At 42.8% G+C, this 15,477-nt stretch overlaps 1 protein-coding gene across 1 annotated transcript in view; it reads right to left on the bottom strand.

Annotated features, from left to right (window-relative positions):
- Window positions 1–8,099, bottom strand: part of vwa5b2 (von Willebrand factor A domain containing 5B2) — a 133,967-nt gene extending 125,868 nt beyond the window's left edge. The window contains exons 1-2 of the mRNA XM_060906037.1: window positions 7,961–8,099; window positions 4,871–5,071 (exon numbers count right to left, since the gene is read on the bottom strand). Coding sequence (XP_060762020.1) covers window positions 4,871–5,071; window positions 7,961–8,099 — 340 coding nt within the window. The remainder of the gene's footprint in view (window positions 1–4,870; window positions 5,072–7,960) is intronic.
- Window positions 8,100–15,477: the final 7,378 nt, after the last annotated feature.

The raw sequence follows: 15,477 nt of genomic DNA, 5'->3' as shown, positions 1-15,477 counted from the left end.
CATGTGTGTCACATCTGGCTGGAGTGTTCACAAACATTTTTAACCTCTCCCTCTCCCTTTGTGTTGTCCTCTTCTGCTTTAAATCACCAAAAAACAACAAAGGCTATATGCTTAAATCACTGGCACCCTATTGCCCTCACCTCCATTATAAGTAAATAAATTGAGAGGCACTTTAGGGGCTTCATATGTACCACCCACCCTGTATTCTCTACAATTCACTTATCCAAACAGATCAACAGATGATGTCATAGCCACAACACTCCACTCTGCCCTCACCCAACTGGAGAAGGATAGCTGGAGCATGTTCTCCCATCAGTATTTGTATTTGTTCCTAAGCATTTGATGAGCTCCTTGGCTGCCAGGATGTCCCGTGGTGGGAGATGTGTGAGCCCAGGTGATGAGTCAACCTCGGAGGTGCTTTGGGACGTAAAGGAGGCCAGGCGGAAGACTGATTGGGCTTGTCTGGGGTTGGATCTCCTGATCCAGGTCCCAAGTGATGGATTGGACGAAGCAGTTGGGTGAGAGAATGGGGTGAGTTATGGGGTCATGACGTGACGAGTCGAAGATACGAGACAGAGCGTCTGCCTTGGTGTTTTTTGACCCTGGGTGGAATGAGACCGTGAAGTTAAAACGTGTGAAGAAGAGTGCCCATCTGGCTTGGTGTGGGTTCAATCTTTTGGCCTTCTTAAGATATTTGAGGTTTTTATGTTCAGATAGTATCACAAAGGGGTGCGTGGCTCCCTCCAGCCAGTGTCTCCATTCCTTGAGAGCGAGTTTGATGGCGAGCAGTTCTCTGTTTCCGACATCATAATTCCTCTCTGTAGAGGTGAGTTCCTTAGAGAAAAACGCCACTGGGTGAAGCTTGTGTCTCTTGCAGAAATGTTGGGACAAGACTCCTCCCACTCCTGTGTCAGTGGCATCTACTTCAACCATGAATGGCTTGGTTGGGTCAGGGTGCTGTAGGACTGGGGCAGAGGTGAAGGTGTTCTTGAGCCGATTAAAGGCTTCTTCTGCCGAAGGGTTCCAGTGGAGAGGCTTGGGTCCCTTCTTGAGCAGGGCCATTAGGGGAGCAGCAATTGTGCTGAAGCCTCTAATAAAGCAACGGTAGAAGTTGGCAAAGCCTAAGAAATGTTGAAACTCCTTTATGGATGTGATCACAAACTTGCCTAGCATGTCCCATAGCACGTCATTGATAAAGCATTGGAACACACTTGGCACTGAGGAAAGGCCCTAGGGCATTACCCTGTACTCAAAATGGCTGGCAGTCATGTTGAAAGCGATCTTCCATTCATCATTTTTCTTGATTCTGATCAAGTTGTAGGCACTGTGTAGGTCTAGTTTGGAGAAGATCTTAGCGGATTGAAGCTGTTCTAGGGCAGAGGGAACAAGAGGAAGAAGATAGGGATATTTGATGGAGACTTGGTTAAGTCCTCTATAGTCTATGCAGGGTCGGAGGCCACCATCTCGCCTCTCCATAAAGAAGAACCCTGCTGATGCTGGTGACTTAGATGGACATATGTAACCCTGTCTGATGGCTTCTTGGATGTACTCCTCCATGGCAGAGTGTTCCTTTTGAGAAAGGTGATAGATGCGACCATGTGGAGGTGATGTGCCTGGTAGAAGATCGATGGCACAATCATATGGCCGATGTGGTGGTAGCCCGCAGGCTTTCCCTTTGCTAAAGACCTCTCTCAGGTCCGGGTAACACTCAGGAACATTCTCCATGGAATCAGGCTGTGGACTCTCTACTGAGGTGGAGGAGAGACTGAGTTGGGGACATGAGAGACAGTTCTGGAAACAGGTGGGTGACCACTGCAGAATTTCCTTGTTCTGCCAAGAGATTAGTGGGTTGTGAAGCTGTAACCAGGGGTACCCAAGAATGATGTCATGATTGACAGTAGTGGTCACATAGAGGGAAATGAGTTCAGAGTGGAGTGCTCCCACCTGAATGTGAACAGGAGCGGCTCGAGTGGTGACGAAACCATCACCTATTGGTCCTCCATCAATGGTCCTGATGCTGCATGGACTCTGCAGAGGGGTTGTGGGCAGGTCGAACTTCTGGACGATCGTGTTGTTGATGAAATTCCCCTCCACCCCTGAGTCGACAAAGGCAGTATGTGGAGAATACCAGTTTTAACAACACAGGTACTTTAAATGACTGTGCATTTAAATCTTCTTACTGGATTCATCGCATGAGCTGGGGCTTCAACTGGGCTGGTGCAAGACGGACGGATGGGACACTGGTTGATATGATGCTCTGAACTCCCGCAGTAGAAGCAGAGACCCTCTCTCCTCCTTCTTTCACATTTGGAACATTTCAGATGGGTGTGAGAAACCTCCACAGGTGTGGCATCCTCAGAGGGCTGAACTAGTCTGGAGTTCTCCTTGAGAGAGGGCCAGTTGGTAAGCAGATGATCCAATCGTATTGCTAGGTCAATGAGGGAGTCCAATGGTAGTTGCTCATCTCTACATGCCAGTTCACTGAGAATTTCTGGATGAAGACCTTGGTGAAACACTGCTTTTAGAGCCCGAAGGAATTGAAGTCAGCGAGAGTCTATGGAGATGGAATGACCATTCCATCTGCTGGCTGCTGCTAGAGTTCTGAAGTCTAGGGCATATTCAGCGACTCCTCTTGTTCCCTGTGTGATGGTGAGCAGACTCTCGCTGACTTCAATCCCTTCAGGTTCATGATCAAATACTCTTTTAAACAACTTGAGGAAATGTTCATATGAAGTCATGTGCTCACCTCCATTCTTCCATATGGTGCTTGCCCACTGTAGCATTTTGCCAGTGAGAAATGAAAGAAATTTAGTGATCTTATGTTCATCAGAGATGTTAGGCATGGTGGAGAAGCACATGGACCACTGAAGTAAGAATCCCTTACAGGCGAGAGCATCCCCAGCATATTTCTCCAGAATGGAGAGCTGTAGTGTGGAACTTGGAGAAGCCTTAGGGCACGTTAGGAGGGCCTGCGACATCCGGGTGTTGAGGTCTGCAAGCATCTGTTGATGTTCTCTTAAGAGACGTCCCTGAGCATTCAACGCAGTTTGCTTCACCTCCTCTGCTACATCCATGGTAGGCAAAGTATCCTGTCAGAATGCAAGCACTTACGAATGTATGTGCAGGGGAGAGCGGGGAGCAAACTTGTAATGAAGCCAAATTGCAAAATGAGAAGAGTGGTCAAAAGGTTGGCAAGGGTCGGTCGATCGGCAAACGGGGCAATACAGAAGAGACAAGAAGCGTAGACAAAGAGGGATAGTGAGGGTCAGAATAACTAGAGTCAGGCAGAGATAGAAAGGCTTGGTATGGATTGGAAAACAGAACGATACTTCACAATGAGGTGGAGTGTGAGTGAGGTTTAAGTAGTGTGGCTGATAAGTTGTGAATGAGTGACAGCTGAGTTCAATAAGCCGGTGACAGAGGGTGCTGTGCTCTTTGGGTGTTGTAGTCCTGAGTAGCCATGTTTGTAGTTTGGCTAGTGCTGTCATTCTCAATGCCTTTACTGACAATCTTCAGCTTTCGAGCAGACACCTGAAGCTTTTGGGCTAAAATTGACTGGTATTTAGAACTGTTCATAATTCCATCCACCTTGACTAAAGCCCCTGTTCCAGCTGAAGAAAAACAACCCCAAAACATGATGCTGCCACCACCATGCTTCACTGTGGGTATGGTGTTCTTTTGGTGATGCGCAGTGTTGTTTTTGAGCCAAACATATCTTTTGGAATTGTGGCCAAAAAGTTCAACCTTGGTTTCATCAGACCATAACACATTTTCCCACATGCTTTTGGGAGAGTTGATGTATTTTTTTGCAAAATTTCACTGGGCTTGGATGTTTTTCTTTGTAAGAAAAGGCTTCCGTCTTGTGACCCCTACCCCATCGTCCAGACATATGGAGAATATAGGAGATTGTTGTTACATGTAGTACACAACCAGTACTTGCCAGAAATTCCTGCAGCTCCTTCAGTGTTGCTGTAGGCCTTTTGGCAGCCTCCCTGACCAGTTTCCATCTTGTCTTGTCATCAATTCTGGAAGGATGTCCAGTTCTCAGTAATGTCACGGTTGTCCCATATTTTCTCCACTTCTTGATGACTGTCTTCACTGTGCTCTATGGTATATGTAATGCCATGTAAATTTTTTTGTACCCTTCTCCCGACTGATACCTTTCAACAATGAGATCCCTTTGATGCTTTGTAAGCTCTCTGCGAACCATGGTTTTTGCTGGAGGATGCGACTGAGTAAATGGCAGGAAAATCCTACTAGGACAGCTGAACTTTATTTGGGGTTAATCAGAGTCATTTTAATTGATGGCAGGTGTTTACCCAAAAAGACTGAATGCTGTAATTAAATTCAAAAGGTGCTTCGACAAAGTATTAGTTTAAGGGTGTGCACACTTTTGCAACCAGCTAATTGTACATTTTTTATTTTTTATTTTTTTTCCCCCTAACAGATTTGTTTTTCAATTGAATTGTACAGGTTATACAGTATATAAAACCACAGTTCTAGAACTAAGTGGAAGAATAGTAAGTCATCTTGGTCACACAGGCTGACAAGAAAGGCCAGAGGATGATCTTGACATTGTAGAGTCCTTTTATAGGCAACCCATGCCAGGTTATACTCATAAGGAAATTTGTACTTGACAAAAAAGAAACAAGCACATGGGCATCTCTACAAGTTAGAAAGTCAGCAAGATAAGATTTGCATATAAATTATTCATGCATTATCAGCATGATTTGAAGCAGATAATCAATGGAAACACAGTGTTGGCTGATTTTATCATCCAACTCATATTTTCCAATCTTACACTTGTGACTGTACATATGCAAATAACTCAAGACTTCAAATGATGCAGCTCTAAGTGTGTGTGTCTCACCGTTGGAACATTGTATGTCTTGGCTTGTCCCACCACAGCAGGCCCACTCCTTCTCAAGAATGCCTGGCACTGGGCAGCAGTCAAGGCAGCAGTCCTCCAGCTTCCCTCGACTCTGGACCTCTACACTCAGAAGCCTTCCAGAAATGACTGCTTCAAATCCCACCACCACCTCCCGTTCACCCAGTGGGTACACAAACACTCCTGTACCACAACAGTAAAACAGATCACACTGCAATAAATTGACAGAGTGAAACAGATGGACATGTGTTAGACAGAGAGAGACATATTGTCCTCTAATTTACTTAATGCCAGGATCAGACAACATGGTATTTTTGTCTTTCACAATGGTAATCATGTCAGATCAGGTAATCACAATACCATATCTTGCCATGTCTTGCTTGGGAAACTGGCAACACTAGAAATTTTACCCCAACCAATCATCATTCACGTCCTTGCGTGCCATCGGGAAGGAGGGTCAAGAAATTATCAATCATAGCTAACAAGGAACACGTTGTAGGAGTTATCAAACTAGGTGAGAAAATACAAAAATTTCTGACATGCCAAACTTTTCGTTGAGTGTCATTGGGCTACACTGCTGTTCTTTGATTATGTCACATTACAAGGCCCTTTCATCATTCCTGATGTTCATATTCAGGCCCACTGCTGGATGTTTGTCAGCCACGACAAAATTGTGTGAAAATCGGGCTGAATTCGTGTAGTCTGATCCTGGCATAACTCAGCTCATGAAGGACTTGGTCATTAGCTGCCGAGTTGCTCAAGGTGTATTAGAGCCAAGAACTTGTATTGAGAATCACTGCAGTAGTAGTGTGTTGGGAGCAATACACACAATACAGCTTGTAAATCTTCTTTTCTCTGATGATTTAAACCTGACTTATGTCTTTTATATTGTTCTTGATACATATTTCAAGAACATACAGTCAGGTCCATGAATATTTGGACAATGACGTGAGGTTATTGTTTATTTAGACAGTATGTGGTTTGCTCCAGTATACTGTGGTTTATTTACCAGAGTATACTGGAGTCAAATTATATTTATTATAAAACATTATAATTATATATTGATTAAAGAACAGGTGGCACAATGATGTAGTGGTTAGCACTGTTGTCTCACAGCAAGAAGGTTCTGGGTTCGAGCCCAGTGGCCAACGGGGACCTTTCTGTGTGGCCTTTGCATGTTCTTCCCGTGTCTGTGTGGGTTTCCTTCGGGTGCTCTGGTTTCCCCCAAAGACATGCAGGTTAGGTTAATTGGTGGCTCTAAATTGACCGTGAGTGTGAATTGTTGTTTGTCTCTATGTGTCAGCCCTGTGATGATCTGGCGACTTGTCCAGGGTGTACCCCGCCTCTCACCCATAGTCAGCTGATATAAGCTCCCAGCTTTCCCATGACCCTGCACAGGATAAGCAGTTATGGAAAATGGATGGAGGATTAAAGAATGAATATGAGCTCAAAGCACAGACTCTGATCTTTAATGTACCGTACATCTAAATTGGGTGCACAATGTAGGAATTACAACACTTTTAAAAATATGTGCCCCCCGCCTTTTTTAAGGGACTAAACGTAATTGAACAGCTGTGTATTCTCTTATCGTTTCACATAAAAGTAAGCAGATAACAGGCCTGGAGTTTATTCCAAGTGAGGCATTTGCATTTTTAATTCTGTTGCTGTTAACTCAGAACATAAAGTTCAAAGAGCTGACACTGCCAGTGAAGCAAGCCATCAGTAGGATGAAAAATCAAAACAAACCTATCAGAGAGACAGAAAAAAACATTAGCTGTGGCCAAATCAACTATTTGGTACATCTTAAAAAGAAAAATAAAATGCACTGGTGGGCTCAGGAACACCAAAAGACCCGGATGGTAGAAGACAAAAGAATTCTTTCCCTGGTGAACAAAAATCCCTTTATAATTCCAGGAGGTAGGGTGTATTGTGTCCAAGTTAACAATCAGAAAGGAAACTTTAACTACAGAGGGTTTACCATGATGTAAATCACTGGTAAGTCTCAAAATTAGGAAGAAAAGATTAGAGTTTGTCTAAAATAAGTCTATACAGTTCTGAACCATTTTTTTACTGATACCTTTTATTTGTAGACTGCTTTTAACTTTTACTGTTTGTCATATTTATCTTATTATTTTTATTTAAATGTCTTCACCTGAGAGGAAGCCAACCAAAGTTTCATTATGCTATGCATTATGACAATAAAGGCTCATTCAGTCAACAACATCTGACAGATGAGATGAAGATCAACTTTAATCAGAATGATGGGAAAAGAGGGGAATGGGTATGGAGAGGTGAAGGAACTGCTCTGATCTGAAGCATACCACCTTCTCTTATGGCATGGGCATGTATGGCTGCCAATGGAACGGGTTCCCTTGTATTTATTGATGATGTTACTGCTGACAGAAGCAGCAGGATGGATTCTGAAGTGTATAGGGCTTCATATTATCTGCTCAGATTTAAGCCAAATTCTTCAAAAGTCATTGGACAGAGTTTTACAGTGCAGATGGACAATGACCTGAAGCAGGTCAATCACCTGACCTGAATCCAATTGAGCATGTGTTACATGCTAAATGCAAAACTGAAGGCAAAATGCCCCAAGAACAAGCAGGAACTGAAGACAGTTGCAGTAAAAACCTGGCAGAGCATCATCAAAGAAGAAACCCAGAATCTGGTGATGTCTCTGGGTTATAGACTTCAGGTAGTCATTGGCTACAAAGAATTTGCAACCAAGTATTAAAAATGTCAGTTTCATTTATGATTTAGGGTAGTTTGTCAAACTGCTTTAAGTCCCTTCACGGGGGGAATGCATTTATAAAGTGCTGTAATTCCTACACTGTTCACCTGACTTGGATGTAAATACCCTCAAATTAAAACAGAGTATGCACTTTGAGCGCATATCTATTATTTAATTCCAGTTATTTAATTATTCTTCAATTATTTAATTTCATTTACAATAAACAGTACTGTGTTAGACAACAAAAATGACAATAACTTTGTCAATGTCCAATTTTCTATGGACCTGACTGTACATTATATTTATTAGCAAGGGTGAGTGTGAATGTATGTGTTCACCTTCCACAGGTTTGGGGTCAGTGTTAGCGTATGTCAAGTGTGCTGTGATTCCCAGTGAACAACCATTGGCACAAGACATGATGCGAGAACTCTTCAACAGCAGTGGAGCCCATGTGTCACGGTTTCTCAAGCCTGGCATCTTCCTTTTGTACACACACATATATAAAAACTGCAGTTATTAATCATCCATGAGTGACCATGGAAAAACACTTCATTCATTAATCTCCAATAAACACTATAATGCGCAAGCCTGTAGCTGAGCTGATCCCAGGAACACTGGACGCAAAGCGGTGATAGGACACCAGTCCTATGGCACCACACACACACACACACACACATATTCCCACACTCATTTACATTTACCCTGAATTCAAACTGGACATGTCTGGTAAGTGTCACGTAAAGGGTCATGTCAAACCCTCAGTCCATCCACACCAGATGTCTCTCAGCTGTGTTTCCATGCAAGCTATTAGCAGCAGAAAGGATAACCGTGCACTTCATTTTTAATCTGTTTTGGCAACTCTCGCATTCAACTGCCAGTTACAAGCAGGTGTAATTACATTTCAGGCTTTTTTTTGGGGGGGGGGGGAGGGAGGGGTTGTATTTTTTTTTTTTTTTTTTTTGCATTTAAAGTTCAATAATTAATGGATCAAGCCTATTTTGAGAACTATCAGAATCCCCCGTCGACAACCACACCCACAATGCAGTTGGATTGAAATGGCTTTTTAAGCTGGAATTAAATGAGGGCGTGACACAGCATGTGACATGATGCTACACTAGAAACTTGATGTTGTGTGTCTGGAGTGAACTGGCTTTTAGGGGCAATTTACCATAGCCAGTCTACGAAATGGCAAGTTGTTGGGAGGTTGTTGGCAAACAGAATGATATTTAAGCGTAATCAATTTGATCACAGTAAGCTGATACATTAACCAAATAGTTTGACTGTGCTGGTTATTTCCTCTTAGCTAATGAACTCGCACAAGACAACTATCAAAGAGAACAGAGTATCTATCAGAAAATGTGCTCCAGTAACCATGATTTTTTTTTAAACTGCCCTCGCCAACACACAGACATACACGCCATACGCACACACATGCTGCCCAGCAATGATAAGGCAGAGATGATTGCATTGGCAATCATTTGCAGACCAAAAGCAGACAAACGCCGGCAGCTTAGTAAAGCAATTATGGCAATACACTTTTATATATATATATATATATATATATATATATATATATATACTCAAATAAAAACAGCAAATGAGGTGGTCTTCTTCCTTTCTACAATGCTACACGCTACATGATCGGTTCCTTGGTTCCTCCCCAATATATATACCCAGAATCTTGCCCCTCGTGTCACATTCAGGTTGCATGTGCTGTGTGCACACCACACATAGGGGTAGAAAGTGAGATGTACTTCTGTCTTGCAGGCCACACAAATAGCAAGTGTGGAATACTTGCGTAGTATTTCTGAGGCATGTCACTCATACAATGACCGTGCGTCACTCATACGTCTTACTGTCATCACAAAAAGCCCCTACTAGCCATGCTGCTGACTTGGTTCAGGTGTACAAAAGGAGTACAGGTCCAGTACGTAGTGTATGCATTCTTGATTTGTTGCAAGACCTGTAGAATTTGCATGTGCAGGACCAAAAGTCTCCACGGGCAGTCTGAGACCTTCTACGGCGTTGAACACATGCAAGTATTGCACAAGTTTCAAGCATGGTTTTGCCAAACTTTTTACTGTAGACCGCCCATAGCAGCACATATGGCGGGTTTTGAGTGAGGCTTTATACTGGTGCCGAAACCTGGGACTGAGGAACAAACACTGCCATGGAGTCTGAACCAGTCAGAGAGCTCTTCTAGATGCTCACCAATAACCTCCAGCACCAGCATCATGCCCTCTTCGTGCTGTCAGTAGATCAGGAGCAGTGCTTCCGGACTCTGCTTGAAGCCCAGGCAGAAGACCGGTAGGTGATCCGAAGCTGGATCCAGTCAATGGGTGCTTCAGCAGTCATCCCTGTGGCCAGTGTGCCCATCCAGTTGGTCAAGATGGGGCCACAGGATGACCCTGAAGCCTTCTTTGAGCTGTTTGAGCATGTCATGGAGGCAAGCTCATGGACATCATCACAGCGGGTGGCTCGCCTATTGCCACTCCTGTCAGAGGAAGCCCAGCTCACAGTTCAGCAGCTCCCGGCCACCAACATGCTGCAGTACCCCAACCTGAAGCAGACCATCCTCCAGCGGGTTGGCTGTGGCCCAGAAGAGCAGCACCAGTGCTTCTGCTTGCTGGCATATGGCGAAGTGGGCCCACTGTTTGCATTCACACAACAGCTCTGGAACACCTCCTGACAGTGGCTGCTGGCAGGTGAGTGCAACATTGAGACCATCATTGAGCAAGTGACACTGGAGCAGTTTGTCGCCCAACTGTGAAGCAAGATGTCCACATGGATCAGGTGTCACTGAGCGGTGTCACTGGAGGAGGTGGTCCGGCTGGCTGAGGACCACCTGACAGCATTTCCGGGAGCAGGCACTCCCTCAGTTTCTCATCTTCTCTCTTGGCCACTTTCACTCCTCCCCCCAAACCCCTCCCTTACCCCAGCTCCGCGGAAACGGGGGACAATTCCCCTGAAACCTGCTCCCAGCACTCATGTCTGTCCTTGTGTTTCTTCTCTTCCTTCTCCTTCTTTGTCTGTGCTGCCATTAACCCCCTCTCTCTCTCCACTGGTGAACTCATCCATGCTCACCAGAACTGGGAGCAAGCCTGGGCAGGTCTGTCAGCGCGGAGGGAAGGTGGGGAATTGGACTTCCACAAGGAGGTGGGGCTACTGATTCACATTCTTGATGCACCACAGGCTTCCCCTGATCGAGCAAGAGCATATAGAATCTTTGCGAGTATTCAAGTGGGTACACATCAGGCTTTGTTGGATTCTGGTTGCAATAAGACTTCCATGCATCAAAGCCTGATTCAATGCGAGGCACTGGGAAATGCACAGTTGGTGAAGGTCAAGTGTGACATTCCCAAATATCCACTAATGCCCATCATGATTCACTTCCGGGGAGAAAAACATAGTCTGGAGGTGGCGGTTAGTCTGAGCCTCACCCACCAACTGATACTGGGAACAAATTGGCCTTGGTTTAAAACATTAATGAAACAGTTAGTAGTGGGTGGGTCTTGCAGTAGCACATCACAGGGGAATCCTGCTGTAACATTAGCTGGGGAAGCGGTCCCAGGGCTATCCGCATCAACTCTGCATCACAATGGCAGGGAGTGGCGAGGAGCTCTCTTCTCTCTCTGAGGAACACCTTAGGGGATTTCCCATTGGAGCAGGCATGAGACAATACTCTGAGACACACTTTTGACCAAGTGAAAGTAATTGATGGACAAATCCTCCAACCTAACGTTGCACTCACCTTCCGGTATTTTTGTATTATTAAGGATAGGATATATTGAATGATGCAGAACACTCAAACTAAAGAATACATGACACAGTTGTTGGTCCCAAAGAGCTGTAGTGAAATTTTATTCCATACAGCTCATCATAATCCTATGGCTGGGTATTTGGGGCAAGATAAAACACTAAATCGTCTCATGGCCCATTTCCACTGGACAGGGATTCGCGCCAATGTTCGCAGTTGGTGTGCGTCTTGTCACAAATGCCAGCAGGTAAATCCAGCAGCCACACCAAAAGCGCCATTGCATTCATTACCATTATTTGAGATCTCCTTCAAAAGAACTGGCATGAATCTTGTCGGGCCATTAGATTGATCTGCACTTGGGTCTCACTTTCTGTTAGTCATAGTGGATTATGCAACGCGATATCTGGAAGCAGTGCCTCTCCGCAATATTTCTGCATGCAGTGTTGTGGAGACACTCTTCCATGTTATCTCCCGAGTCAGGCTTCTGAAAGAAATCCTGACTGATCAAAGCCCTACTTTTATGCCATGCACACTGTGTGAACTGTATGAATTATTGGGGATTAAATCAATTCACACTAGTTATCACCCGCAAATGGACGGGCTGGTCAAAAGATTTAACTAAACACTTAAAAACATGATTCGTAAGTTCATTCACGGGGATGCTAAAAACTAGGACAAGTGGCTAGACCCTCTGTTGTTTGCAGTCTGCAAGGTCCCACAAGCCTCTACCCAGTTTTCCCTGTTTTAATTGTTGTATGGGTGTAAGCCCTGTGGTATCTTAGACATCATTCAAGAAAATTGGGAGGAGGAGCCTTCGCAAAGCAAAAATGAAATTCAATATGGTTTTGACCTGAGATCAAAACCCCACGCACTGAGACACATAACCCAGGGGAATTTGCTACAGGTCCAAGAACATCAATCTTGCCTGTACAACAGAGGGACACGGCTAAGGGACTTTGTACCAGGAGATAAAGTCCTCATTTTACTGCCCACCTCAAGCTCAAAATTACTCAACAAGTGACAAGGACCCTTTGAGGTTATGTGACGATTTGGGGAGGTCAACTATGAGGTCAAACATCCAAATAGAGGTGACACATGTCAAATTTACCACCTCAATCTCCTGAAACTGTGGAGAGAGGAGGTTCCTGTGGCTCTGGCGATGGTAGTTCTGGAGAGGGCAGAGCTGGGACTGGAGGTACAGGAACAGGAAGCTGAGGCTTCCTGTTCCCGGGTAACAGAAGTGGAACCCGACATGTAGCCCGTCTGGCTCGAGGTTTGACATGTGGTGCATTCTGTAAAGCTTTTCAGTTCACCACAATTGTACAAAGTGTTCATCTGAGTTACTATAGGCTTTCTGTCAGCTTGAATCAGTCTGACCACTGTCTGTTTACCTCTCTCATTATTAACAAAATGTTTCCATCTGCAGAACTGCTGCTCACTGGATGTTTATTCATTATGGAATGGCTCTGAGTAAATTCTAGAGGCTGATGTGTATGAAAATCCCAGGAGATGAGCAGTTACAGAACACTCAAATCAATCCTTCTGGCATCAACAATCATGCCGTGGTAAAATCACAGAAATCACTTTTTTTCCCCCATTCTGATGGTTAATGTAAACATTACCCAAAGCTATAATCATTTTTGTTTCAGGAATTATGCAGTTTAAAGTGACTAACAAAGAAAGCATTTTCAGTTTCTATCAAACACACTTTTTGACTTTCTTTTTTAAAACTAATCACTAGCTGCAAAGCACCGTGGACTCATCTTGATTTTTGATTTGTGTAGCACATATGCTTTAACAACAACAACATAATATTATAATTTTAAATCATTTCTGTTTCACTGTTTGAATACTATTAATATTTTGATAATATTCACATATTTAAGGAACATCCACATGTTTTCAGATCTCTATCCCCTTTTTTAAGAAGTAAACAGACGCGTGCAACGTTAAAATATACAGTCCATCTTACTTTACAACGATGTGTGTGTGTGTGTGTGTGTGTGTGTGTGTACGCGCACATGCATATGTGTTAGTCTGCACTGTTTGTTTTCTGCTAATGGCCTTCGTGTCGTCCCATCTAAGTGGCCAAACACCTGCTACTTCAACAGTGAGTCCGCTTATGAGATTTACTGCATGCAGTGTAAATGTTAAACAAACACTTGCATACACAACCCCTGCTGTTTTTAGCAGAGGTGGAAAGTACTGAACATGTACTTTTATTCTAGTATTCTAGTATATGAAACACTGTAATGGTACATTTTTGTTTATAATTAAATCATAGCGCTTTTACTTGAGCTTTTGAAAAAATTACACTACCATTCAAAAGTTTTGGGTCACCCAGACAATTTTGTGTTTTCCATGAAAAGTCACACTTTTATTTACCACCATAAGTTGTAAAATGAAGAGAAAATATAGTCAAGACATTTTTCTGGCCATTTTGAGCATTTAATCGACCCCACAAATGTGATGCTCCAGAAACTCAATCTGCTCAAAGGAAGGTCAGTTTTATAGCTTCTCTAAAGAGCTAAACTGTTTTCAGCTGTGCTAACATTATTGTACAAGGGTTTTCTAATCATCCATTAGCCTTCTGAGGCAATGAGCAAACACATTGTACCATTAGAACACTGGAGTGATAGTTGCTGGAAATGGGCCTCTATACACCTATGTAGATATTGCACCAAAAACCAGACATTTGCAGCTAGAATAGTCATTTACCACATTAGCAATGTATAGAGTGTATTTCTGATTAGTTTAAAGTGATCTTCATTGAAAAGAACAGTGCTTTTCTTTCAAAAATAAGGAAATTTCAAAGTGACCCCAAACTTTTGAACAGTAGTGTAAGTATTCCCCTTCATTTAATTTATTTTTGGTCACCATTACACAGTAAAAAATGCATTTAAACTCCAGCAGACTGTAAGCCTGTTAAGAACAGAACAAAGTAGCAGAGATGTGTGCAGGGTTCAAAATCCAAGAATGATTCTCTTCAAAGTGAGAGCACAAAGTAAATTTACAATAAGGTCCATAAGTATTTGGACAGTGACAATTTTTCCTCTGTACACCACCACAATGGAATTGAAATGAAGCTATCAAGATATTGACATACATAATTTCAGCTGTAATTCAATGTATTTAGCAAAAATATTGCATTAACCATTTATGAATTACAGCCTTTTTTTTTTTTACATAGTGCCTCTACTTTCACAGGGTCAAAAGAATTTGGATTTCTTTTAATTTTTTCCAATATAATTTTGGAGGCAGGAGACAGTGACAGTACCTAATGATGTTCCCTACAGTACTGTTGCCAGTGTTGCTAGGCTAAGGTAAATGAAAATACTGGTAGTACAGAATTGGATTTCAAATCTGCTGGTGGTGGGAATGGACATCTATTTATGTCTCCTTGTTAAGTGTTATTTTTTTGCTAGTCAGTAATTATTATTATTATTATTATTATTAAAATTATTATTATTATTATTATTATTATTTTAGACTAGTCAGTCAGTATTCATGGTGAATAGGTAACAGCTGCAGTATGTATTCTGTTCTCTGAGCAGAGCCTGCCTCCTCTGAACAGCCTTCCCTATTTAATCATGCTACTTCTAGTTTTCAGGTTTGGTCTGGAACATATGTATATGGACTCTATGCTTTAGTGATATAGTATTATACTTATTATTAATAAATATAAATAATTAAGTCTTTTTCTCTCTGTAGATTAGTTTAATACTAATAAATTATTTATTTCAACAACAGATTTAGTTAATAATTCATGTTTTATTGGCTGACATTCCAACCGCATGTGTAGGCTATTAATTATGCTAGCATATTATTATTTTGGATTATGTTATGCCATCCACTCAGTTTCAAGGGCGGGTGGTGCATAAGGGCGACTGGGCGACGCACTGCCAAAACGAAAAAAAAAAAGTTGTTTTTTTTTAAACAAACTTTCACCAGTGCTGCTCTAGGCTGTTTTAATCTGTCTCTGGGTATCATTGTCCAATCAGGGTGGTCTTGCTTCTAGAGTACCGCCCCTTTTGGGGCGATTTCAGTCACGTTGAAAATCGCCCAAGAGTTCACTGATAGAGTCCCATGTTAATATAT

Source organism: Neoarius graeffei, chromosome 23, assembly GCF_027579695.1.
Source record: "Neoarius graeffei isolate fNeoGra1 chromosome 23, fNeoGra1.pri, whole genome shotgun sequence".
NCBI lineage: Eukaryota > Metazoa > Chordata > Actinopteri > Siluriformes > Ariidae > Neoarius > Neoarius graeffei.
Note: the sequence above shows the minus strand (reverse complement) of the source record. Positions and strands in the feature narration are given on the sequence as shown.